Source organism: Colletotrichum graminicola (genome assembly GCF_000149035.1).
Source record: "Colletotrichum graminicola M1.001 genomic scaffold supercont1.66, whole genome shotgun sequence".
Classification (NCBI taxonomy): domain Eukaryota; kingdom Fungi; phylum Ascomycota; class Sordariomycetes; order Glomerellales; family Glomerellaceae; genus Colletotrichum; species Colletotrichum graminicola.
Genome location: NW_007361070.1, coordinates 34,762 through 58,247, shown reverse-complemented (window position 1 = coordinate 58,247; position 23,486 = coordinate 34,762). Strand labels below are relative to the sequence as shown.

At 53.2% G+C, this 23,486-nt stretch overlaps 7 protein-coding genes and 2 non-coding genes across 9 annotated transcripts; 2 read left to right on the top strand and 7 right to left on the bottom strand.

Annotated features, from left to right (window-relative positions):
- Positions 1 to 640: 640 nt before the first annotated feature.
- On the bottom strand, positions 641 to 2,286 carry GLRG_10723 (uncharacterized protein; the record flags this gene model as incomplete). The annotated part of the gene is made up of 3 exons (XM_008101408.1): positions 641 to 1,292; positions 1,373 to 1,817; positions 1,932 to 2,286. 3 exons carry the CDS (start codon positions 2,284 to 2,286, stop codon positions 641 to 643), a joined length of 1,452 nt encoding a protein of 483 aa, XP_008099599.1.
- A 2,393-nt stretch (positions 2,287 to 4,679) lies between these two features.
- On the bottom strand, positions 4,680 to 5,969 carry GLRG_10722 (TfdA family Taurine catabolism dioxygenase TauD; the record flags this gene model as incomplete). The annotated part of the gene is made up of 3 exons (XM_008101407.1): positions 4,680 to 5,242; positions 5,295 to 5,630; positions 5,681 to 5,969. 3 exons carry the CDS (start codon positions 5,967 to 5,969, stop codon positions 4,680 to 4,682), a joined length of 1,188 nt encoding a protein of 395 aa, XP_008099598.1.
- A 1,517-nt stretch (positions 5,970 to 7,486) lies between these two features.
- Positions 7,487 to 8,112, top strand: GLRG_10721 (uncharacterized protein; the record flags this gene model as incomplete). The annotated part of the gene is made up of 2 exons (XM_008101406.1): positions 7,487 to 7,926; positions 7,995 to 8,112. 2 exons carry the CDS (start codon positions 7,487 to 7,489, stop codon positions 8,110 to 8,112), a joined length of 558 nt encoding a protein of 185 aa, XP_008099597.1.
- Positions 8,113 to 8,394: 282 nt separating this feature from the next.
- GLRG_13268 lies at positions 8,395 to 8,482 on the bottom strand. Its single transcript has one exon. It is a non-coding gene; the product is annotated as a tRNA-Tyr (tRNA).
- Positions 8,483 to 8,804: 322 nt separating this feature from the next.
- On the top strand, positions 8,805 to 8,890 carry GLRG_13267. The gene has a single exon. It is a non-coding gene; the product is annotated as a tRNA-Ala (tRNA).
- Positions 8,891 to 9,133: 243 nt separating this feature from the next.
- Positions 9,134 to 10,132, bottom strand: GLRG_10720 (uncharacterized protein; the record flags this gene model as incomplete). The annotated part of the gene is made up of 1 exon (XM_008101405.1): positions 9,134 to 10,132. The coding sequence occupies one exon, from the start codon at positions 10,130 to 10,132 to the stop codon at positions 9,134 to 9,136; it is 999 nt and encodes a 332-aa protein (XP_008099596.1).
- A 1,590-nt stretch (positions 10,133 to 11,722) lies between these two features.
- GLRG_10719 (uncharacterized protein) lies at positions 11,723 to 12,226 on the bottom strand (the record flags this gene model as incomplete). Its single annotated transcript, XM_008101404.1, has 1 exon — positions 11,723 to 12,226. The coding sequence occupies one exon, from the start codon at positions 12,224 to 12,226 to the stop codon at positions 11,723 to 11,725; it is 504 nt and encodes a 167-aa protein (XP_008099595.1).
- Positions 12,227 to 13,201: 975 nt separating this feature from the next.
- On the bottom strand, positions 13,202 to 14,903 carry GLRG_10718 (phosphoribosylamine-glycine ligase; the record flags this gene model as incomplete). The annotated part of the gene is made up of 5 exons (XM_008101403.1): positions 13,202 to 13,214; positions 13,275 to 13,746; positions 13,815 to 14,342; positions 14,402 to 14,612; positions 14,829 to 14,903. The coding sequence occupies 5 exons, from the start codon at positions 14,901 to 14,903 to the stop codon at positions 13,202 to 13,204; spliced, it is 1,299 nt and encodes a 432-aa protein (XP_008099594.1).
- Positions 14,904 to 16,147: 1,244 nt separating this feature from the next.
- On the bottom strand, positions 16,148 to 16,954 carry GLRG_10717 (uncharacterized protein; the record flags this gene model as incomplete). Its single annotated transcript, XM_008101402.1, has 1 exon — positions 16,148 to 16,954. One exon carries the CDS (start codon positions 16,952 to 16,954, stop codon positions 16,148 to 16,150), a length of 807 nt encoding a protein of 268 aa, XP_008099593.1.
- Positions 16,955 to 23,486: the final 6,532 nt, after the last annotated feature.

Genomic DNA, 23,486 nt, shown 5'->3' with positions numbered 1-23,486 from the left:
GAGATGACCCCAAAAATCTTGGAACCCAGCATCATCGGATGACAAGGGCCACAGTACAACGGCAGACGAGGAGGTCGTCGAGCCATGAGAAGCGGAGGAAGGGGGCTCTGTTTGAAAGCAGGTGAGCACAACACGGCCCTTTCTGGTGATGGATTCCATGTCGCTTACCCCTGTTGAGAGACAGATATCGAGATTGTCACAGAAAAACGGGAAAAAAATAAGAGGAAGAAGAACCTATACGGATGACCGACAGGCATTAAAACGAGCAGCTGGGACGGTTGGCCATTTTCGTTTAGGGAAAACGTCGTTATTCGTACTACTATGACCGGGCGCGCTCTGCGCTGAACGGGTATACAACCACATGATGCCCTCCCAAGCACCGTTTGCCTTTCCAAACGCCATACAAGTGTGTGTTCCTGGTGGTGATACAGAGCCCAGTTGGCTCGCTGCTGTGTCGTGCTGTCAACGATGCCCGTCTTCCCGCTCGCTTTTCGTGCGCGCTGCCTGCTTGTGTTATTTTACATGTTCGCTATTTAAAAAAAAAGAAAAAAAAGAAAAAAGGAAAAGAATAAAAACCACAATACCTCCCCCGGAAACACCCCTTCCATTGTTGTACATGCGTATCTCATTATATCTGCTTCTAGGGCATCGGAGGACCGAACCGCTCTGTGTCACGCCGCAGCGTCGAGCTGCGGGTCCTCGCCCCCTGCGGCATCTGCAGCCTGGACTTGCGGACCAGCCTGGACGGCCACCGCAGCGGGGCGCCGGCGTCGACCTCGGCGAGGCGGAACTCGCCGTCCCGGCGGCCGTTCTTAAGGCCGGCCGAGGGCCTCATGGACGCCAGGACGTCGGCGCGCTCGTCATCGTCCCTGGGCGTCGTCGGCGACAGCGCGAGGATGCTCGCAAAGGTGTCGTGGCGCACAAGCGGGCGGCTCGACTTGGTGCCGATGGTGAGGGGCCGCTTATAGTGCGCCTCGGGGTTGGCTGTGGAAAAGTTCTTCTCCCAGTCGCCGCGGTTGGCCGCGGCAGCGGCGGCGGGGTGCGATGATACCTTGGAGGTGAATGAGGAAAAGGAGCCTTTGCGGCGGGCGGGGGAAGCGTCGAAGCTAGGGAAGAGGCGGGTGAAGAGGGGCTTGAGGGTGGTGAGGCAGGCCGTGATGATGGCGGCGTGGACCTCGATGCAGGTGACGTTGGCGATACGGACGGCGGACCAGGTCACGTCCAGGACCTGCTCCATGGTCTCGTCTGTGTGGAAGAGACGGACGAGGCGGAGGATGGAGATTGCGCAGACGCTGGAGGCGGACGGAGGTCAGTGGTGTCCGGAACGCAGAGGAACAGCCAGGGCCGAGACAGGGCTATGGGCGGGACTTACAGGAAGGCGAGGGAGAAGACAAAGTACAAGCCCAGCTTCTGACGGCGCGGGAGGCGCATGGACGCGATGACGGGCAACGGCAGGAGGAAGATGAAGAAGTCGGTGACGAGGTGGAGGCAGGCGTTGGCCCAGAAGACGGAGAAGGGGTGGCAGTAGACCGGGGGCGCCTGGGGGTCGTAGTTCCAGGCGGCGCTGAGGGGGATGCAGGTTGTAAGAATGCTGACGATGATCCAGGTGTGGGAGACGGCGACGATCCCGAGCAGGATCTTGGAGAGCAGGCAGACGAGGTCGTAGGCGAAGATGCGGATGTACAGGAGGAGGATAGAGACCTTTGTTAGGGTGAGGCTGATGGAGTAGGAGAGGTTCGTGAAGGTGCCGGCCTCGATGTAGGACGGGTAAGAGGGCCAGGAGTAGTACAGGTGCTCGCCGAGGCCAAACTTGAGTTCTACGGGGGTGGTGGTTGTTAGTCATCTCGATCTCTTGCGCATGGTGCAGCACAAATGAGGGAAATCGGAACTCGGAGAGAGGCCTGGGAGGGAGCCAGAAAGGCGGGACGTACGTGTAATCATGCCTGCGCTCGTGGCGATGGCGAACACCAGGGAGGCGAGGATGGTCCAGTCCTCCCACTCGACAGTGCGGAGGATGCGGACGCGGGTGTAGAAGCGCATGCACACGAATGCGGTCGCGATAACGGCGCAGAGCACGGCGATGAACAAGACAGAGGCGCCCCTCCACTCGTTCGGGTCCTCTGGGCGGGCGAGGAGGAGCCAGGGAGGGGTGCCCAATGTGGTCGCCTTGGCGGCGGCGGCGGCTGCGGCGGCGGCGGGATCGGGGTCGACGGCGCGGAGGGCGAAGAGCGGGGCGGAGCCGGTGCCGGTGCTGACGCTGAGACCCGGAGGTGGCATGTTGGGCATTTGGGGTGTGTTTTGGTGTCGGGCAATGTCTGGTGTCATAAGGCCATTGCTTGAATAGTTTTATCCCCTTCTTTTTCTTTTCTTTTTCTTCCTTTATTGATCAAGGTTGTGAGGCCGTGTTGTTGAGACGGGCTGGAAGTTGCCGAGTCGAAATTTGTATGTAAATGAATGTATTCGATCCGTTCGCCACCCAGTGGCTCGCACTCGAGATGTTCGTCGACCAGGACGAGGGGTTATCGCGTTACACTGTATTTCTAACGAACGTCGATAGAATTGGCGTCCGGTCAAAGACGCGAATTCGGATGAGAAAAGAAGGAAACAAGGAAAGAAGAACACTCCAGAGGAGTCGAAGATCGATGGCGGGTCTCACTCGACCTTACATAGTGTACCAACAGGGGCTTCTGCAACCGTAGCGACGATTCGACCCCTGCTCATCAAGAGGGCAGAGGGGTAAAGGCCGGCGATGTGGACGCGCACGATGGGTCAGGGGTAATGACCAGGGGATGGATGGAGATGATCTGTGACAGGTGCGGTAACACCCTTGTCCTTTTCCCTCCTCTGCTGGCCTTTCACCTGCCCATCTCCCTGCTGGGCTCAGATTGCATGCAGCTCCGGATTTTTGACCGAGAATTCCGCGAGACGGGCGGCGTGCTTGGACCAGATGGTGGTTGGTTGTACGGGCTGACGGGTAAAAGGACGAGAGGGTGATGCGTGTTTGCATGTTTCTGTGTTTGTGTGAGTGCATGTGGCCGACTCCCGCGGAGCTCAGGCCCGGGCCTGTTTGAGGGCCGGGGGGGGGTTCGAGGAAGAGTAGGAAACGGAAGAAGTTCGGCGTCGGGTTACATGTTTGTGGTCTGCGTGGCCATCCCATCCCTGGTGAAGCGGTTCCGTTTTGGGAGTGCGATCGTGTCCGATGAACCTAGGCGCCTAAGGGGCGGATGTGTTCCTCAATAGGAAAATTAGAGCGTCTTTGATAAGCACCGCCGCCAGATGTGCTCAGATTACCCGGGTTCGTGGACCTCGGGCCTCGTTAATGATACTCATACGATGAAAATGAGACTTTCATGCGAAGAATAGCTGCTCCACAAAGACATGCGGGGCAATTTGTCCAAAGGCCGGCTTGGGCAGAAGGACATTCATACTCTTGCTAACGCGATGCCAGCTCTGTTCCCCCCTTTCTCTGCTGCGGGGCCTGGCGTTCGGGAGAGATGCAGATACGACGGCAGCCGTCCATCTCGCTCCTCCGCTCGTGAAATCGCCCACTCAGCCGGGTTGAGGTCAAGGCAAGATCGACACAGTTAAGCAGGCATGAGACGTTCAAACCGGATAAAGGGGGGGGAAGACGTCACCACCCTGGTCGGAGAATGGCGCAACGTCGACATGCACGGTGATCAGCCGCGTACGACATATAGTAGACAGGCAATTAGGGAAGGACGACGGCATTGATTGATGAGGGCGTTTCAACTTTGGCTTGATGGTTCCTCTCGAAGCCCAGGGCGTTGGATTAGAGGGAGGGCAGACCAGATTTGGGGCAGACCAGACTTGGGACCGACAGACGTAGAAACTTCCGCAGAGACGCATGATTCGAGGCGGGTGTTCGTGTTGAGGCTGCTTCTGCTTCGAAAGGTATGGGAAACAGTCAAGTTTACCCGATGCGGCTTAGACATAGGTACATAGTACCCTCCCAGCGAGGCGCCCCTGCAAGGCCTGCAGGGGTTTACGACGCCAAGATCACCCCTCCTGAGTGGCTGTTCTGTGACGGCCCTGACGGGAGATCTGAGGCTGGGTTGTCTCTGAAACATTGAGGCCAAGCGGCTCCGGGTGGGCTGGAGGTTGGAGGCCGGAGGCAGTGACTTGTCCTCCCGTGTCCCTCCGGAGGGTTTGTAGCTCGGAAACGGAGCGACGGGCCGCGGGGACAAGCGGCCTCGGCTGCCGCTGTCCCGTGTCGGAATACGTGCTTTTTCGTGGGATGGCGACCGTCTTCTTCTTATTTTGTTTCATCATCTTTCCCATCTTGGATCCCAGCAACTGATATCGAATGCACACCGCACGCACATGCTCTAGCTCACTGTTTAACCCAGCAGTTGCACCGGCCACAGGGTTGGCTATGAACTCTGCTGGGAGCCGGGAGAGAGAACGAGCACTGGTTGGCTTACGACCTCACCCTTATCCTTCGCCTGAACTCTGTCCACGGTAATATTCTGTTTAGGTACAGGCCAAATGATGCGTTCAAGATATGTATCCAAAAGATGGTGAGAGCAAGCCGGAAACTGTGAAATAGTCTACCACCGAGAACCCAAGGCCAACCCCCGACCTGGCGTATAAACCCCCAACCCCACTCCCAGCAAATCCTATAGCACCTGGACTACACTTGTTACGCTTCTTTCTCCACCTCAGCTCGAGCCTGACTTCAGGCTGGCAATGGCCTCGGCCCGCAAGGCCTCCCGTCTGCTCCGGCTCTGGGGGTCAAAGTATGGTCTCTCCCCGATGCTCACCGCGCGCGACCCTTTCCTCTCGCCCAGGTCCTCGTTCAGGTAGTCCGGCGTCGCTGCATGGTACACTGAGCGGTTGTCCCAGATGGCGATGTCGTTCACGTTCTGCCAGCGGTTCCGCACCTGCAGGTCGTGGTTCTCGACGATCAGCTGTACGAACCAGTCGAGGAAGTGCCTCGATTCGTCCTCCGACAGCCCGTTGATCCTGGACACGTGCTGGCCCACGGCGAATATGCTCTTCCACCCAGTCACCGGGTTGGTGCGGATGACGGGGTGGACGGCCTCGAGGAGCTCGCCGACGTTCTCGGGCGCGCCGCGGGCCTCCCTGAAGAGCGAGAACCCGTTCTTCTTCGCCGTCGCGTTGAAGCCCGGCTGTGCGTACGTCGCCGTCAGGGTTTCGAGGAAACCCTGCAGCGGCTTCGATACCCGGTCGTATAACTCGTAGCCCGAGGCCCAGAGGGTGTCTGATGGAAATGTCAGCGGAGTGGAACAACGCAGGAGCAGGGAAACACCGACCTCCTCCAGTCTTTGGCAGTTCCGTGAGGCGCAGCAGAGAGTAATCGCTTGGCACCGGCTCAAACGTGATGTCCGAGTGCCATTGCCCCTTTTGCGTTTGTTTCTTGTCATAGCTCAGGAAGTGGTTCAGGCCCAGCCTCTTTGACTGTGCCGACGAAATGACGCTGATCTCGTCGTCCCGGGTCTCGCCCCTCCCGGAGTTGTTGAGGGGGTGTATGTGGAGCTTCGAGGTCGACGGCTTCCCCGAAAGCTCGCCGAGTCGCTGGACGAGCTCCTTCTGCAGGGCGTTGTCGATGTTGTCCTGCTTGCGGAAGAAGACGACGCCGCGTTGTGAGACTGGGTCCTCGTCAGTCATGTGTTTTTATCCTGACGGACGCCGGACGTACTTGTGATTGCCAGGTCGCGAATCAGTTCGTCAGAGTTTGGGGCTCTCATGAGCTCCTCGAGGTCCACTGTCGGATACTCGCGGCCGATGATAGGCGTCACGTCAAAGTGCTCGAACTGGTCCAGAACGCCGGACGGCTTGAGCGGCTCCTTGTGTCCTGTACGGACCTCGGGCAACACCTCATCTTGAGACGCCAGGTCGGACGCAGGTTGAGATTCATTCGCGGGCAATACCTTGGCCTGGATTTCCTTAACCTTGGCCGCCGCGGCCTCTGTAGCTGATGGAGACATTGCTGGAGAAGTGTCGCGTTCAATGCTGCTTCACGTAGAGATGATGATGATGGTACAACGTTCCGGCAGAGGACCTCAGCCGTATCTTATATAGCGCTGTGCCTCGACTGCACCCCGCTTCGGGCAACGAGCGGTGGCCATTGGGGGGAAACATTACGCCATGGCACGCGATTTGAGACCATTATTGTCTAATGGGAAAATGGAACGGCACACATTGGACCAAACATTGCTTCCTGATACTCGGCTGACCATGTGGACGCCGAACCGGAGCCGTTTGCGCTGATTCTCCGCCCCAATCCCGATAGAAAGTTTGTCTTGCGTCGAATAAACATGCGAGCTTGCCATTGAGATCTGAATGGTAAGGGGATGCCAGGCTATTTGGTGTAGAATAGATGGGATGCCCCGTTGTCGCATTGGCAATGATGCGATTCTGCGATCGGCCGTGAGGAGGGGGGCATGACCCCGCGTCAACAACCAATACCGACGAGAAGCCATCGCACTGCATCGTTGGGGACAGCCCTCGGACGAACTCAATTACGGAATAAGCAGTTGCTTACAGGGTGCTATAACCAAGGATCGTCGTCCACACAGGCACGGGGTTAATGGCATGTTGGGAAACCCCCATTAAGATTAGAAAGCAGCTACTTCACTGTATGAAGGCGTGTGATAAAATGTATCCTCTATAAGAAGAGCTGTTTTATTGTTCTTATATGACAGTCACTATAACCCACTGCAGGTAGAAATATAACTATAGGTAGTCTGCATAGTAAGTGAGCTAATATGTCTATAGTGTAGGCTAACTCTATTTGCTACACCAAAGATATTCCTAGCTTTATGGTAGAGAGTTAGATGCGGGCTGCATAGCTGCATAAAGATATGAGGATAGAAGCGATTGTACGCATGAGAATGAAGGGTTACCTTGCGCTGGGCAAGTCTTGCTGTGCCCCCCAGCCCAGGCCTATCAACGATGCAAAGTTTAGTTGATGCCTTGCTTATGTGTAGGATGAAGAAGAGAATATGCAAGATACTTGATGATAGGTCACGCGTATCTGATGCCGCTCGACGGGAGTAGTCGGCGTATGTAAAAAGTTGGACGGGACTCTGGGGTATCGGTCGGCGGCTGCCGGCAATAGTTATTATCCCCAGCTATTGCAACAGTATTCAGTCTATTTGACCAAAGGGCTATGGAGCGCAATCTGGAGATCAACCGACATGATTGCGGGTTTGCGATGACGGAGATGGGGAAATCAGTCGGTAGTGTGTGTCTTTTTTCTGTCATCGGGCAAAGTAGCGTCGATCCACGACCGCCCGCCCACCGACGTCATCGAACTGTCACTGATATCATTTGGATCGTTTGCATGGATGACCTGTGCGATTTGAACCTTGATGACAAGAATATCCCCATTCATTTTGCTCGGGAAATAGTGCTAACAGTAAGCCGAGATTTCAGCTAGAATCATTCAATCTTGCAAATCTCCCAACCCTCACCAGAGACAGTAAGCCGTCAGCCACCAAGCATGTCTTCCTCGATGCCATCCCAACCCCCAAAGGCAGCAGCCTACACCACGGCCTCAAACCCGGCATCCCGTAACCCCGCCGAGGGTGATGCCGCAGCCTCTCACGCCCAACAGGACGAGATTGCCGCACGCGACGCGGCCCAGGGCCGCACGCCCTTCCCGCGGTCGCAGGCCAGGTCCGCCGACGACGCGGTGCCGAGCGCGCTGGGCGCAGGCGTGCACTCCTCAGGCCCCGTAGATGCCACGGAGCGCGAGAATACGGCGTACGTCTCCGAGCAGGAGTCTCGCAAGGGGCCGGAGAACCCTAACGTCGAGGCGGAGCAGATGGAGACGCTGGCCGAGGGTAAGGTCGCGGACGCTGTGGAGAGAAAGAGCGGAACGCAGAAGGCGCCAGGACAGGAGGAGGTCCGAATCGACGACTTTAGCAGCGGGCTCGAGAGGTGAGCGCACCCCGGCGCCGAGACAGAGGCGAACAGCTGTGAGGATGTCGGTGCTAATGACGAAGCAGGAAGAAGCAAGAGCAGCAGGCCGCAAGAAATGCGATCAAGGAGGAACGTAGCGCCGGAATTGACGTCGACGGGGGCATGGGGCAGAGATTAGGGACAGAGGACAACCGGGATGTCTGAGAAGGAAACCGACTGTGCTAGTATCTTGTCTTTCAGCAATGCAAATGTTAGACTGCATAGGTGTATGTAGAAAAGGAGTTGATGAAGTTTCATTGACATCCAGTTAACCTTGTCTTGCTAAGAATACTACTTACTCTTGAGGTGGCATGGTGTAACTAACATGATTACTTAAAAAAACAAATGTATAAGTAAGTAATTACAACTAAAACAAACAAAGCATCTGTCTATTTAGAGGAGAATACATATGTATATCTAGAGAAAAAGGGAAAAATAGAGGCTCTCTCTCCCCTTCCAGAATCGAACTAGAGACCTTTCGATGACAATGTAACCATTACAGTCGAACGTGATGAACCAACTACACCAAGGGGAGGAATCGAGGCTATGCCTTGCTTGGCGTTGCATTGAAACCCACGCGATTTGCCCAAGAACCTATTAGAATCACGCAGTTCTCGCAACTCGACTCTAGGCGGCTACCTAGGTACTGTGTCATTGCGGGGGTCATTAGGGGGGGGGGGGGACATGTCGTAACCGTAACCCACTTAGGGTTCTGTTGTGTTTTGTGACTGCGAATTTGCTGTGCCTTACGCAGTATGTCTCCGCCCAGGTGGGCATGGATGATGGCGGGCATTCTCAGTCTCACATTCGGTCATTGCGAGCATCCGATTGCGGCATTACTTCGCGCCGCAGCTACCGGGCGTTTAGCTCAGTGGTAGAGCGCCCGCTTTGCATTCTCTCTCTTGCCTGCGGGAGGCCCAGGGTTCAATCCCCTGATCGTCCAGTTCGAATTCACGAAAGTGAGCTAGTGATTTGTTTTGGATTTTTTTTTGGATGCTTATTACGGATATATTATATATAATCTGCGATTACAATTCGAGTACCCCGTTGCAACATTGTTTATGTACTTGCTAGGTTATTTGTTTATAGCGCCATCTCTAGAACATGCCATGCAAGTGAATGAAACACCACGTTCTAGACGAAGGTTTATTCTGTTGGGCGGCTTTTAACTCTTATGGGGACGGACCTACGCAAACCGCTCTTGCAACCACCCAACCACGTCCCGTCCGAATTCATCGGGTTTCTCAAGGCAAGCCCAATGCCCCCCGTCACGGAGGACGCTCTTCACGTCGGGTAGCAGGCCATCATCGATGCTCTGTTGCAACCCCTCCGGTATGCATACAAAGTCCCGTGTGCCGCCCCAGTACAGTACAGGCACACTCACTGTCTTCACCTCCTCGGCAACTTTCATGTCCGCCTCGTTCTGGATGCCGGCGGCCATAGCCTTGTACATGCAACACGGCGCCGCGAACCCTCCGTCCCCGTCTCTGCTGAAGCGCTCCATAAAGTCCGCTTTATGATCGGGCGTCGCGAATGGTAGTGTGGGCTGCGTGCGGCCTTCGGTGATGAAGCGCCGCATCCCGTCGGGTGTGCAAAAGGTCTCGATCCAGGTCTCGGGCTCGCCAAAAGCGACAGCGTAGACAGACTCAAGGTTTCTGTTCATGATATCGACGGCATCTTGGGCGATGAAGAAGTAACAGTATTCGAATAGGCTGCGGCCTAACATCTTTTTGGTCGATTCGCTGGCCTTGTTGAAGTCGAAGTCACCCGATGGGGGGAGGTAGGTCACGTTAAGCATGACAACGCCACAGACGCGGGCTGGGTAGAAGTTGTATAGACGCTGGGCAGTAAGGGAGCCCCAATCATGGCCGAGCGAGATCACCTTATTGATGCTTTCAGCATCGAGGATGGCGACAATGTCACCTGTGAGGCCGTCAAACGCGTATGCTTCTTCATCGGTTGGCTTGGAAGACTCGCCAAATCCGAGGATATCCACGGCAATGACGCCATAACCATGGGGAAGAAGATGGTCGTTGATGAGGCCGGCCCAGAGGCGTGCAGTGTCGGGCCATCCGTGAAAGAGGATGAGAGTCGGCCTAGATCCTTTGGCTGGCGAGGTGTAATATGTGTATGTGAAGCCTCGGGAGACGTTAATTGTCTTCTTGGTTAGCTTCGAGAGGTCCATGACTGCCAACCTGGGCGGTATGCTTGACATTTTTGAGTTCTGAGTGCGGCAGAAGGACAACGCCCGCGGTTTATATGTAGTGTATTTACTTACAACGAGAGAAGTTTGATTAGTGGAAGCTAACGCTCCATGTCTGCACGCCTCGGTGAGGGGTCGGCGATGTGACCTCCCTGACAAACCCGTGCATCTTGGCCACGTCGCACTCTAGTGGACCGCAGTCTGTTATTGTGGAACACGCTTTATCATTCCGGGCAACATCAACAACCTCTGACATATGCAGATCACCGTGTCCCTCAACTCATGATAAAGATTGTGGGTTGCACCACCATCAGGGTGTGGTTAGTGCTTACGTTGTACCTGCGTTCTCTGACTCCTTGGCATACTGCCGTCCGGAAAATGTGTACTATCGCCGTGAAGATTTGACTCGCCAGTGAGCCAGTGGAATCCAGGAGTAACCTTCCTTTTCTCCGCAGCAAAGCATGTCGGCTTTGAATGACGGCAATAGCAACCAAGGGACGGCATAGACTGGGCATGTGCATAGAGATCCCAGCAGTAGGTGGTCGTATGACAGCTACCGGGCTCACGAAGACTTGCTTGGTGATTACTTTCAACGCGCTGGACAAGTTACCATTTTGTGATGCACTTATTTTTGTGAGAGATAGATTGATGCTTACAAGTTCGATACAGAACGATGCCCTCCATTCATTCTAGTCCAGTTTATCCCTCTTCCACAGGACATGGGGCACAGCTTTTGCTCCCTCGGCAGCGATGGATTTCGACCTCAAAGCGAGGATTTGCCAAGTCCTGCATGCCAAGCCCGACGTTAAGCCCTGAGCCATCACTGACCGAGCAGGTCTTTGAATAGCCTATGCAAGTCGTCCGAGCATTGAACCCGTAACAATGTTGACTTTTGTGAATTGACGCCTGAAGCCTCCGGAGTTGGATAACAGGTTGAGGCTTCTCGGCAATGCTTAGTGTTTAGGCGACGGTATTCTAAAGTATTCCCATCGACAGGACGCTCGTCGTGAGACTCAGAAGGAGACATAAATAGACATCTTTTTCGAAGCGATCTGATTCGATATTCTGCTACGAGAGAGAGAGCAGACAGTTGCAGGGCTATTCTTCTTAACTTTATCCTTGTTTCTTGAACGTATTCTGAGGTATGTTGTTTACAGGAAACTATCTGTAGGCTGTGTTGAGATGGCTATGCTTCGGTCCAACATAGCCAGCTCCCGCTTGAAAAGAGACGGGGAAAGCTATGGATGTCGAGCACTCGTATGGTACGACATTCTTCAGTTTTAAACAAGGAGGAGAATACCCAGAGGGGATAGTGAATATATATTGCGTGAAAAGCTTGCTGGGTTAGGGGTCTATGCGTTGGCTATGGCATGAGGTTCAATCCGACTTATCTAGCTAAACCAGCTGATCATAAGTTTTGAAAACTCCAAGTTTACCAGTATTGTTTTCTGCCTATTTCTAGCATGTTTCTACCAATGACAGGACCAGTAGCAGTCCGATCGAATGGAAAGTTTCCGGTCCAAGAAAGCCATGAGTCCCACCGACGCAGTGCAAAAGTCTGCTACTCCAGCGCTATCGTACGGGGACAGAATCACCGAGGGGGGGTATTCCTGTTCTGTTCTCCGAGATCCAACTCTCATGACTGGGCGGTCTCGGGCGGCCTTCGTCGTTTGGCCACCACGCGCTTACTCGGTAATCGTTGACCCAAGCCAAGCTAGCCTTGTAATGATCGTGCCAGTGGCAGTTCTTCCAGTGCCACTCCGCGAAGTCGTACCAGTACCGAATGTTGTTGCACTGGACCACCTTGCACTCATCCATCTTTCGGCCAAAAGTGGCCCAGTCGGCGCGGTGAGGCGGGGACGTGTTGTCGCACCACACGATGATGGATACAGGGATCTTCTTCTCTTTCAAGCGCCACTCGAGTTCTTTCATGCATGTTACGACGCATTGAGGGATGTCCTTGAACCTGACGTTTTGGTCTGGACCGTAATGGTACTTTCCGGTACCCGAGGCGGCGGCTGGGCCTTCGAGGAGGGCGAAGGAGGCCAAGACTACGGCGAGCGTGCCGAGCTTCATTTTGGCAACCGGCGTACTGTTGATTGAGTGACTGTCGTGTCTGGGGGAGGCCAATTACTATTGGGATGTTCGGAAGGGGGAAGTGCTGGGAGCTGACGTTCGTTTTGCAGAGTTCCGAAGCATGAAAGGTTGAGTGCTCAGTATTTATGAAGTCAAGAAGAAAAGCCTTGACAACCGCTTTGTCGGAAAGAAAAAGGAAGGTGGCTATATACACTCCCAAAAGTATTACGTTCCACGGCGTAACGATGAATGACCCGCTTATACACTGATCATTCCTACATCAAGTGTGCGTACCATGGTATATTACAGCTTTATTGAGGCAAGGTGAAAATTTCAATGAATTTTGACAACCTAAAAACTAGACTTTGGTGAGCATGTGGTTCCTGCGGGCAAAGCAGGAAATTGTCGTCATAGTGAGTGTCACACTGAAGTAAAGATAACAGCGACTGATGAATTATGTACATGTAAGAGCAATCTTATTAGTCTAATGGTTAAGAATATTTCAATATAATAAGTTATATAAGGTAATAGGGGCCTGGGTACACCAGCTTACCGATCGGGCCCCGAATCCTGAGAACAGTGACGGCGGGCTGCCGAGTACACGCGCGACTTCTCGTGTGTGCTTCGTCGCGGCTTGATCAGAGTGAGACTGTTAATACTAATGATTTGAAGAGCTAGGTATATTCAGACCGCGAAGTGGCTCTTCGAAAGCAAGATAGTCAAGAAAACGGTGGTCTATATGTCTAATTTCATGGCATCCTCCAGATGGATACGAGCTCGAGGGAGCGTATATCCCCACACATTCGACGTCAGCAAGACACAACTAAACCCAACGTCCATTGATACTCAGGGTGGACTTTGCAACCGTCGACTTACCCAGCTACGCCAAATCAGCTTGTAAACAGAAGTGAGCTGCACAGGAGCACTGGTACGTCATGTATGAGCATGACGATGATTGAGCGACATCACGCACAGCTATTCGAGGCATCTGGGGACCATTAGCTTCCATGCTTCCATAAAAGAAGCTGCCAAACCTGGTTCGACTTACCGTCGCGCAATATCCTTTCGGAAGTACATCCCTTGGAAGTCAACTCCAGTAACGGCGCGGTAAGCCAGGTCGACAGCATCTTTAAGGGTTTCTCCGTAAGAAGCAATAGACAGCACCCTACCACCTGCAGTCTTCAAGGCTCCTTCTATGAGCTCGGTACCAGAATGAAACACTTGTACTTCATCTGAATTGCCTCCAACTGCTATGTTGTCCCCCGTCGAGTATTTGCCTGGGTATCCGCCAGCTGCCACAACAACGTTGCAGGCAAAGCCAGGGCGAAGAAGCAAAGTGACACTGCTTAGCGTTTGTTGCGTGCATGCCAGAAGAATGACTGCCAAGTCGGTCTCCGGAGAGAGGAGCATCATCATGCTTTGCGTCTCAGGATCTCCAAATCGGGCATTGTACTCTATAACTTTCGGTCCATCTGAGGTTATCATAATGCCCGTAAACAGCATACCCCTAAACGTACGGCCTACGTTTCATTTCAGCGACTAGCTTAGGCATCACACAATAATGCTAGTAGAGCTGGCAGAAACCTACCTTCGGTCTTCAAGCCCGCGAAAGTGGGCCGGAGGATTGTCTTCTCGACCTCGTCCATTTGCTGCGCAGTCACAAACGGCACAGGCGCATAGACACCCATGCCACCAGTATTTGGGCCGGTGTTGTTCTCGAAGATGCGTTTATGGTCTTGACCTGGCGGTAAAGATATGATGGATTCGCCATCGCTGAATGTGAGGACGCTGATTTCGTCGCCCTCGAGGTATTCTTCGACGACGACGGAGGAGCCAGCGGAGGCAAACAGCCCCTTGACCATTATATCCTCCAAGTATTTGCAGGCCTCTTCTTTACTTGTGGAAAGAAAGACACCCTTTCCCGCAGCCAAACCGCTCGCTTTGATGACGACTCTGTGGTTCACGGCGTTAACATAAGTCTTGGCAAGACTAATATCGTCGAAGTTTTTGTATGCAGCAGTCGGTATGCCATATTTTCTCATGAAGTCTTTCGCGTAGGCCTTGGAGCCTTCAATTTCGGCCGCTTCTTTCGTAGGTGCAAAACAAGGAATTCCACCTGACCATTCTCGGCTCAGCGGTTGCTCTGTGTAACAAAGTGCGACTCCTTGTACCTACTGTTCCTGAAAAATCCCTCAATACCGCCGACTACCGCATCGTCAGGTCCGACAACAACTAGGTCGATGGCAAGAGCCTGGGCCAGAGACACCAGTTCTGTATAATCTGTGATATCTTCGCGTATATTGGAGACATTGGACAGTCCCTTTGCAGTGCCTCCATTGCCCGGGAAGACGAAAACATGATCAACTGAGGGCGAGTGGCTTAGTTTCTGCAGATTCATTAGCCATTATGAAACAATCTTGTTGAGCTGTGCGAAGCAGGATGCTGTAGTCTATTCATGTTGGTTCATTATGGCCACAAACTTCAGGGCATAAGCTCGTCCTCGAAGTTCGTTAGTTTGGTATGAGACCTCTCGACCTTGTCGAGTATGATAGACGATGACGAGAAAGGGATCATTAATTGGTGCCGCGAAAAGATAACTCACCCATGACAATGCATGCTCGCGGCCGCCTTTGCCGATGAGGAGAATTCGAAGATGACCGTTGCCAGACATGATCATTGTGAGCTGATTGCTGGCTGACGTTCAAACGCTTGGCTTGCAGGTGGAAGAAGAAAAAAGCTTAGGAACGCTGTCGGGAAAAGATTGATGACTGCCTGGGCCCTTGCTCTGCCGCGGTCATGGGCCAGCGGAAGTTAATGCACACCAGGTTCCGTGCAACTTTGACGAGGTATCCTTCCAGGTACCAGGCCACAAAAGCTTTGAAGGAGCTGTTCTATTTGTGCTGATCCTGTTAGTGAGGGAGTAAACCAACAGGAAAACACACTAATCTTATACGTCGAGAAGATCTAAACCTATCGACCTGGTCCTCAAGGTGCCATAAAGAAACGAGCAAGATGGTGACTGGGTCTACGTAACCTCATGTATACTGTGGCCCCAACCCCCTCAGGTGGCAAGTGTAGTTGTGCTTCAGGATCATCAAATAAAGCATTGTAATCGATTAACTTAGGAACATTCGCCGTCATCATCAAACCAATGCATATAAAATCAGCAAAAGAATGGGCTTAGAGTCCAAACTCCAGTCAGTAGAAGCTCCGGGAAAGAGACTGACTAAATTGTTCAAAGTACTCATCTTCACTGTTAATGCCATCCACTGTTTATTAGGTGATCCCCACTCACCTAATCTCCTAGACATCATGATAATCCCGATTTCAGGCTGTTCATATTCTGGATTTCTCTGCATAGACTTCAATTAGACAGTGGCTAGGCCTAAAGCCATTAAATACAATTATCGCTTCGGAGATCCAGAACCCTAAGCACTAATCCCCTTGATCCAAAGTAGTGTAGATGTTACTGACATGGCTTAGCCACTGCTCATCCATCTTCGAAAGACTGAACCAGGTTTTGATTAATCAGAACACTGCTGTCGCAAAAACGACGCCGTTAGTTACGGGCAGCAACTAACGCCTTATATCCTGTGACAACTGCACTGCACGCATGCATGCATACCTAGCTTATCCCGCTCACCTTGAATCGCACGACTTAGAGCGGCGGGTGACCTAGCTACACCTGAACTGCGGGGTGGTATATCGTGTGGATTATTGCCAACGCTGAACAGATGTTGAGTTTTGAATTGAGGCTCGTTTCATTCTATGTAGTGCTATTTAATCCACGGAAAACTAGACGCCGTCGCTTGCTACCCCCTCTCCTAGCTAGTGGTGCCATGAAACGCCGGCTCTGAAATGATCACAAAATCAATCAACATTCGCTAATGCCCATCCAGATGAACCAATGCGCTCTTGTCTTTACGCGTCATCCTCAGCTAGGGCATCGATATCGTCCATCTCATCCGCCTCGTTCGTCTCGTCCGTCTCGTTCATCTCGTTCATCTCGTCCTTCTCGCTCTTTGCTTTCTTCGGTGCAATGATTACTGGAGCTGGGACAGGTGTAACGGGGACAACAGGTGTAACGGGGACAACAGGCGTTACGGGGACAACAGGCGTTACGGGGACGGGGACGGGGGTGACAGGTGTAACGGGAACAACAACCGGGACTTCGACAACGGAGAAAGCTGCGATGGCCTTGTTGAACATTGCCTCCATGTTGGACACGTCGGATGCGGCTTGGGGTTGTCCAATCATTGGAACTTTCTGGGCCAGTGCCTGGCTCAGTGACATAGTGGCTGCCTCCTGCTGTTGGAGGGACAGCAGGACGGTGCCGCCGAAGCCGAGCGTATCGAGAACCGCCTTGCGAGAGACCAGGTCGTCGAGCGTCGTTTTTGTCTGAGCGGCAAGGGTGTCTGTGGATTTGCGTAGCTTGAGTGATTTGCTGACGGTGAGATCCCCTGTGGCGCGGACTATTATGGTTGCTTCCTTGACGGTGGTCTCGACTCGCTGCGAGGCAACGTAAAGATTCTGTGCTGAAATAGTGGTGCCATCAAGAGATACCACGGCGAGATCAACGGCCGAGAGGGCGCCAAAAACGGGGGAGAGGGCCGTTTCGATGGTTGCGAGATTATCGCGTTTTTCAAAGGCTGTTGTGGACTTGAAGGGGGCGGCAGTAAGGAGGGCAGCACGGCTGAGGAGCGCAAGAACCACGTATTGGCTGTGCATTGTGATATGTTGTGACGAAGCTAGATGAAAAGGGTTGATGGTTGGCAATCAAGGTGCTTGTAGCTTGCAAGATGGCTGGGTCTTTGTATGTTTTTGTGTTTGAGGCTTTTGCTTGTGCTCCTTAGTATCTCAGTTTCTACCGGCGGAGGATGGGATATATTTATAACTATGCTGTGAGTCCATCGTGCTATTAGTCGAGATCACAGATCACACTCGGAAAGAGATCAGAAAAAACGGCATCATCGGCGTCTGCCTGTATCGACCGTCTGAGACGTGAGACACATGGAATGACCAGTATCTCCAGTCTGGCGACGTGCGTCGTACTCGGCATCTCTGCTTTTCCGGCGCAAGGGTACCTAGATGCCGACGACGGCTGTCCGTGTGGTTGTTTCGTGGGTATCAGGCCGGGAGATGCTTGTATGCCTTTACTTGTCATCGGCAGACTCACAACCCTTGACAGCTTGATAGTCATGAACCAACCAACGAAAAGGAACGGATGGCCGGACCAGTGACTTAGGGGACCGCAGAGAGGTTAGGTCAGGGTCCCTACGTAGTATGGCAGCGAAGCATAAAGCGCGGGACCGTGAAACGGACCGTCCCGTGTTCGTACCTGCAGTGTCGGCAGTTCCCCGACTGGGAGGCACGCTTTAACATCAAGCATTGCCGCTATACGTCAAAAGATGAGATGAAGGGCGAACTGCAGCCCAAAACGGATATATCAAGGGTTTTGAGGTTGCATGCATGACAGGTGCTCGGGCCTGTTTCGCTGGAAAGGGTGAATGGTTCATAAGGATGACAAGGGGATAGTGATGGCATCGTCCTCGAATGGTTGGCGAGTACGAAAATTGTTTCGTCTCTTGCCGACGGCCTTCTCCATTGGTTCTTCCATAGTCCACCCGACAATGCAGACTTGATAGGTCAACGGTCATTTCCTTCTCCTTTATATGACCCCAAGGATGAGATCAAGTGCCAATGACGACAGGCTAGAATTTCATCGGTCAACTAGGGTCGCGTGGAGGAAATATCAATTCTCGTGCATTGGTTTAAGGGTCCTATGACACCACGGAATATCTCTTTGGAAGCTGAATTGGTCTCCATTGATCCAGAAAAGACCCGGCTTCTGGTAGATTACCGGTGCTTCCGGTGTACGTCACACCACCAAGCTTGCTCACGATCCGATTGATGAGGGCTGTGAAAGTGTGTTAGGTCAAACGTGCCATTGAGCCACATCGACGAGCGATAACCAGAGACTCAATCATGAACTTGCTGGAAAATGATATTGTTTCTAACTACAATCCGACTGCGAGCGGGAGAAGCCGTAGGCCCCGTCATGGTAGGGACAGAACGATACCCCTAACGGGGTTTAGACAAGTACGGAGTAGTGTCAACCACTTCGTTGGTAAGGACCAGAACTGGGCTTACCCTTGCGGCGATCGAGCTTGAATTGCAAGGGTACCATCAGCAGAGCTGACGTCGCCGAAGGCACCGCCTCAACGCAAATCTCGACACGAACCCCGATGCACCATCGGCATCAGCGATGATCACACACGGGTGAAGAAGCTTGGGACTGTGGTTTGGTTCAAGAACTGGGGTGTCCATAACACATGAGTAACGATAGTTAAGACGAGCCCGTTTCTTGATGGCCTGTATGACATGTGGCCCGGTAGGTTGTGTAGAACAAACTACAATGCCCCCCCCTTTTTTTCTCCTTACCTCGGTTCGGTACATAACGAACTCTACGATTGTGCATAGGGCAACCAGTGTTGGAAAGGTTAAAATAAAAACATCGCACTGGCTCACACTGCTCGGATCTCCGCGGCGTGCGTGTAACTCTGCAGTTGAGGAATCCGGTACGCTCATGCTCAATGTGCAATGGCCGTCCCGGGGATCCGGAAGACTAATGCGAATGAACAATGGCCCAGAACGTCTCGACAGCTCGTCATCTTCGCACAGCAATCGCGGATGCCACCTGGAGCACACTACGCCATTGCCCAAGCTTTTGCTTTAATTGACGCCGTTCTTATTCGTAGTCCGGCTCGTGTGCATGGGCTGCCAAGATCCACTCTAAAATCAACTTTGATCGGTGTGTGAGGGTCATATAAGCTGACCTAGCGAACGGCTGTCATAGGTAGTCAAAAACTTCCATTTGACATGTTTTGTTAACGAGGTGGAGAAGAGCGTCTACAAACTACCAATTATGTCGATACTAGATCTGCGGGTTGGAAGACACAGGGAGTAACTAGATCTGGTTCAAGAGGGACTGTGACAGTCATGACGGGGGTCATGACTGATGAGCTATCCTCGATTTACAGGTTACAGATCACGTACTTGAGCAATATTACCCCATAGTTTACGACGTTGCCATTCTCGCCAGCATGATCACCAAGACAATATAGTGGATCGACACTCAACGGATAGGGCATCCGGGAACATCCACACAGCAACCTGCCTCCCTGGGTCATCTCAGTCGACCCTGGCATCGTTATTCAATCAATACCCTCGACGGAAGCTTGGCCCCCCGACGCAAAGACCAATGGCAATCTCATAATCTCGGGAATCTATAATGCTCCGGCATCTCGGGCCTGTCAACAAATCAGGTGTGGCAAGACAAATACAGGAACCCTGAGATGCCGATCCCGCCCGCGGAGAAGGCGTTTTCCCTTTAACACAGCTTCAGCAGACCGCCCCCGATCTTGGCAAAGAGCTGGTCCAGCAGCGTCGAGTACGGCTATTGGTCAGCATCGCCAAGGCCAAAAAAGACCCAGAGGATCAAGAACTCTTGGGACCCGCGGGTAGGGGAGGAGGGCGTTAATGCAAAAAGAACGTTGGGGAGTCAGGGCCTAGGCCCTCCCTTCTCCCTATCTCCTTGACCGGATCAAGATTCCAACGGCCGTTTTTATTTTATCTCGCCTCGCCTGTGAGATAACGGCGTCACGGCCAAGCCTCGAAGCCAAGGTGGGCTTTCTGCATGAGCAACCCCCGAACCTGCGAGGCCGGTAGAGAAAGAATGGCTCTCTGGGAATGGGGCCGATGCCATCATCCAAGACTCGAGTGCATGCATGGTGCCGTAATTCAAGCTCATGGAGGAAGTAAAACAAGCAAAATTCAAGCCTTGCGTGGAGCGGCTGTTGCACGAGACAGAGACAAGACGGGTAAGACGGACAGGCAAAGGCTTAGGACCCCATGCCAGTATTGATCATCGTCGCAGGCACGTTTTTGTGTGTGGTGTAGATCAGAGCTGTTTGCGGCCGCCCGACGACGTGTATCCACCAGGAGGTTTCTCTTGACTACCACAAAATTGTCGCAAGCGTGTCTGTTGTAGTAGTCTCTAGAAGGTGATGTTAATTTACACTACCGGGTAGCAGCCACCGTAGCCTGGCATGCCTGAGATAGTCTGACGACGGCAAACACATCAAGCGGCCCCGAGGGGCTGGTTCGTGGCGAAGGCCGGTAGTGCGAGGTGACGGCATCGCACGCCTAGTGAGCAGGATCTATATTCATCGCCCTCCACGAGGCGTTCCTCGGACAGGACCAGACCCAAGTGTCGGACGGCGAAGAAGAGCCGGGGGACCATGGCGAACAGTCGACGCCTTGGCGCAGAAAAAGAATCTTGGCTAAGAACGTACGACCAACACCTGGTGGTGTTTCCATCCTCTTCTGGCCTGAGCGAGCGAACCGAGGGGGAGGAAACGGAAGGGCGTTTTCCTGGGTTGAACATGCTACGCCACTTGGCCGGGTCCACACCATCTTGCGCGGTCGCGAGAGACCAAGCGCTTGGCGACTCCACCGACAAGATTATGACAGTGTCGAAGTTGAGCAGGGTGTAAGATACCGGAAACCGATAGGAACTGAGATCGGACAGAGGGGCGATCGCGGATGCACTGGATGGAAAACAACTGGGAAGGGGATAAGTCGATGAAAAAGAAGAAAGAAACCACCCGCCCCCCCCAAGAAAAATATATATATATATATAGCCGCCGGGAGCGATGCTTCGTTTCGCATGGGGAGGGGGGAATGAGCGCGAGGAGGACGCGGGGTTGATGGGCGGCTGGCGGCTCAGGATCAGCATCGCGTTTGGATCGCCGCCGTGCCCCTCTGCGGGAGATGGACTTTTTCTTTTTCGTCCGCTCGCCATGTAGCCTGCGCTGACGGGCCCCGGTCGCTTTTCCCAATTCATCCATAGCAGTTATGTTCCGCGGATGTCGCTGATAAAGGGGGGGGAGAGAGACACACCTTGAAGAGCGTAGACAACGGCCGCGAATGGTCAATTGGATAACGGAGTGGGATGGTGTGTTGAATGGGCACCCTGGCGGGTGGCGGGGAACTTCTGGAGTCTGGAATGTGGCCCCGGGCCCCAGTCTCCTCCCCAGCGACCGTCATCCCGCGTTGGAGTCAGGCCAACGTCGTTGAGCCGTGGGACAAGAGCTGCCAAGATGTGCCAAGTAGAGCCGGCGCAAACGGAGTCGCGATCGGTGGGTTAGCCACCGTTTCCATACGAGGCACACGCACAGAGGGGTCGTATACGTGCATGCGCAGGTTTTCACTGCTCGGGGGATAGATACATGTGGAAGGTTCGGGAGACGCCGGGCAGGAATGCCGCGGGAGATTGAAAGATTGCATGCAGTGTTGTAGACATTCGGAAGAGACAAGCGCATTTTATGTTGCTTTTGGATGTCAGAGCAGTATGTGGCTGCTCTTTTTCGTCTGACCATCCCCCCTATCAACCCCTTCCCCGGAAGAAGAGGTCGAGACGGAAACCATCGTTAGGTGGTGGCTGTCCGGAGTCTGGAGATGTCTCTTCCTGCATCGCCCGCGCCGGCCGGCCGATTGCGCTCTGCCTCGTCTAGGTTGTGTGGCCAGCGGCGTTGCACTAGCGATAGTGTATGCCTTCTGTGGCTGTACGCACATCAGTTCATGGGGGCGTATTTGGGTGTTGTGTGTGTGAGTGTGCGCGGCCGATTGGTGATTGGTGATGGTCAAGGTGAAGTCTTGGCAGCGCACGGAGTTGAGCGAAAGTGACTGGATGTTGTGGCGTGCCGTGGCTATCAGGCGTCGCTCCGCCGGCGGAACGCGATGCTCACTCTCTCGGTGTTGTGATGAGTCAACCTGGGTGAATGGGTGGTGTCGTTATAGCCTTTCGTAGCGACCATCATGCTGCATGCATATTCCTTGCGAAAAAGACGGATCGGCTGACGCGTACACGTGATATCAAAACGATTTTGGTACACGTCCTATCCGTACCTACCTACTCTGGGTGGTTTGTGTGTGCGCTTCTACCTAATAGGCAGGGACCGGGGAGACGTCGAAGTGTAGGTAGAGCCTCTCGGCACTTCAGGGGGCGAGCTCTCTTGTGAGTCGGTAAAAGATATTTGGCTTCGGCATGGCGTCCGGGGCGGAAAGGCTGGAGTTGGGCATATGAGAGGCGTGTATAGAGAAGGACGAAGAGGTCGGGGAATTGTTGCTCTTGTTATTTGAGGGGCTGTTTTTGTTGAGACGAAGCCGAGAATTGTTCCATTTCCTGCAGCCAGCGTGGGTGCAACAAGACGGGGATGTACCTACCCAGCTTGGATAGGTACCTACCTAGGTACCGTACCTAGTAGAGTGTATGATATGGTGCAACGCAAACAGCCAAACAGAAGTAGTCGCTGTGGGTATTTTTTCCTTTCATTTTTCTTTCATAGCAGCCAAGACGCTATAGTCCGCCGCACATCGTACAGCGGTGCAGTTGCGGCGTATCCGCTAAGCTGCGTAAGTACCCGGGCTGTGCATCTTGGCTGGCAAGGTACCTCCAGCCGCCACAAACGGATGCTGAGGGGAAGGCAATAGGCGCCAAAGGCAAAGGCCAACAGGGAAGGAGCCGAAAGACCATGGGCAGCCACAGCCAATCACACAATACAGATAGGTCTCAAGTTCCCACAGAAAAGTGCAAGAAGGCCTGTGCCCTTACTGTGTGAAGCAGGTGCTGTGACACGTGATGCACCACGCCCCCCTTCCCAATCCAATGGCGCAGCCGACAACTCGACACCATCTATCTTGTCATGCCATGTTAGAAAAGATCGGAGCGAAGCCAAAGGGACAAAACCCTGTGGAAAATTGAATGAGTAATTGGGGTTGTCTGGTCTAAGTTTCTTTTGCTAAGTGATGGGTGCCCAAGAATCCCCCTGTTACCCCTGCGTGACTCAGTCCCCACTTCTCGGTGCCTGAGGCCCAAACAATGTTACCTATGTCTAATTGGCGCACCGCACCAAATAACCTTATTCGCCAGGAGGCGGCCAATGATGTCACTGGACAGTTGCAACGGTTGTGTGTGTGTGTGTGTGTTTTCGTTGTCGTCATAGTACGGGCTGCAGGTCGGCACTCAATTCTCAGTTTACAGTTTGCTTGTTGACTAGCTCCAACTTTTGGTACGCATGCTTGGCAGCCGAGTTGGGTTTTTTTTTATCCTGCTGGGCTGCAGAAAGGGGGTATCCCGGCATGTCATCATGGTTTACATAGGCAAATTACCTACCTAGTTAGCATTTTATACTCCGTA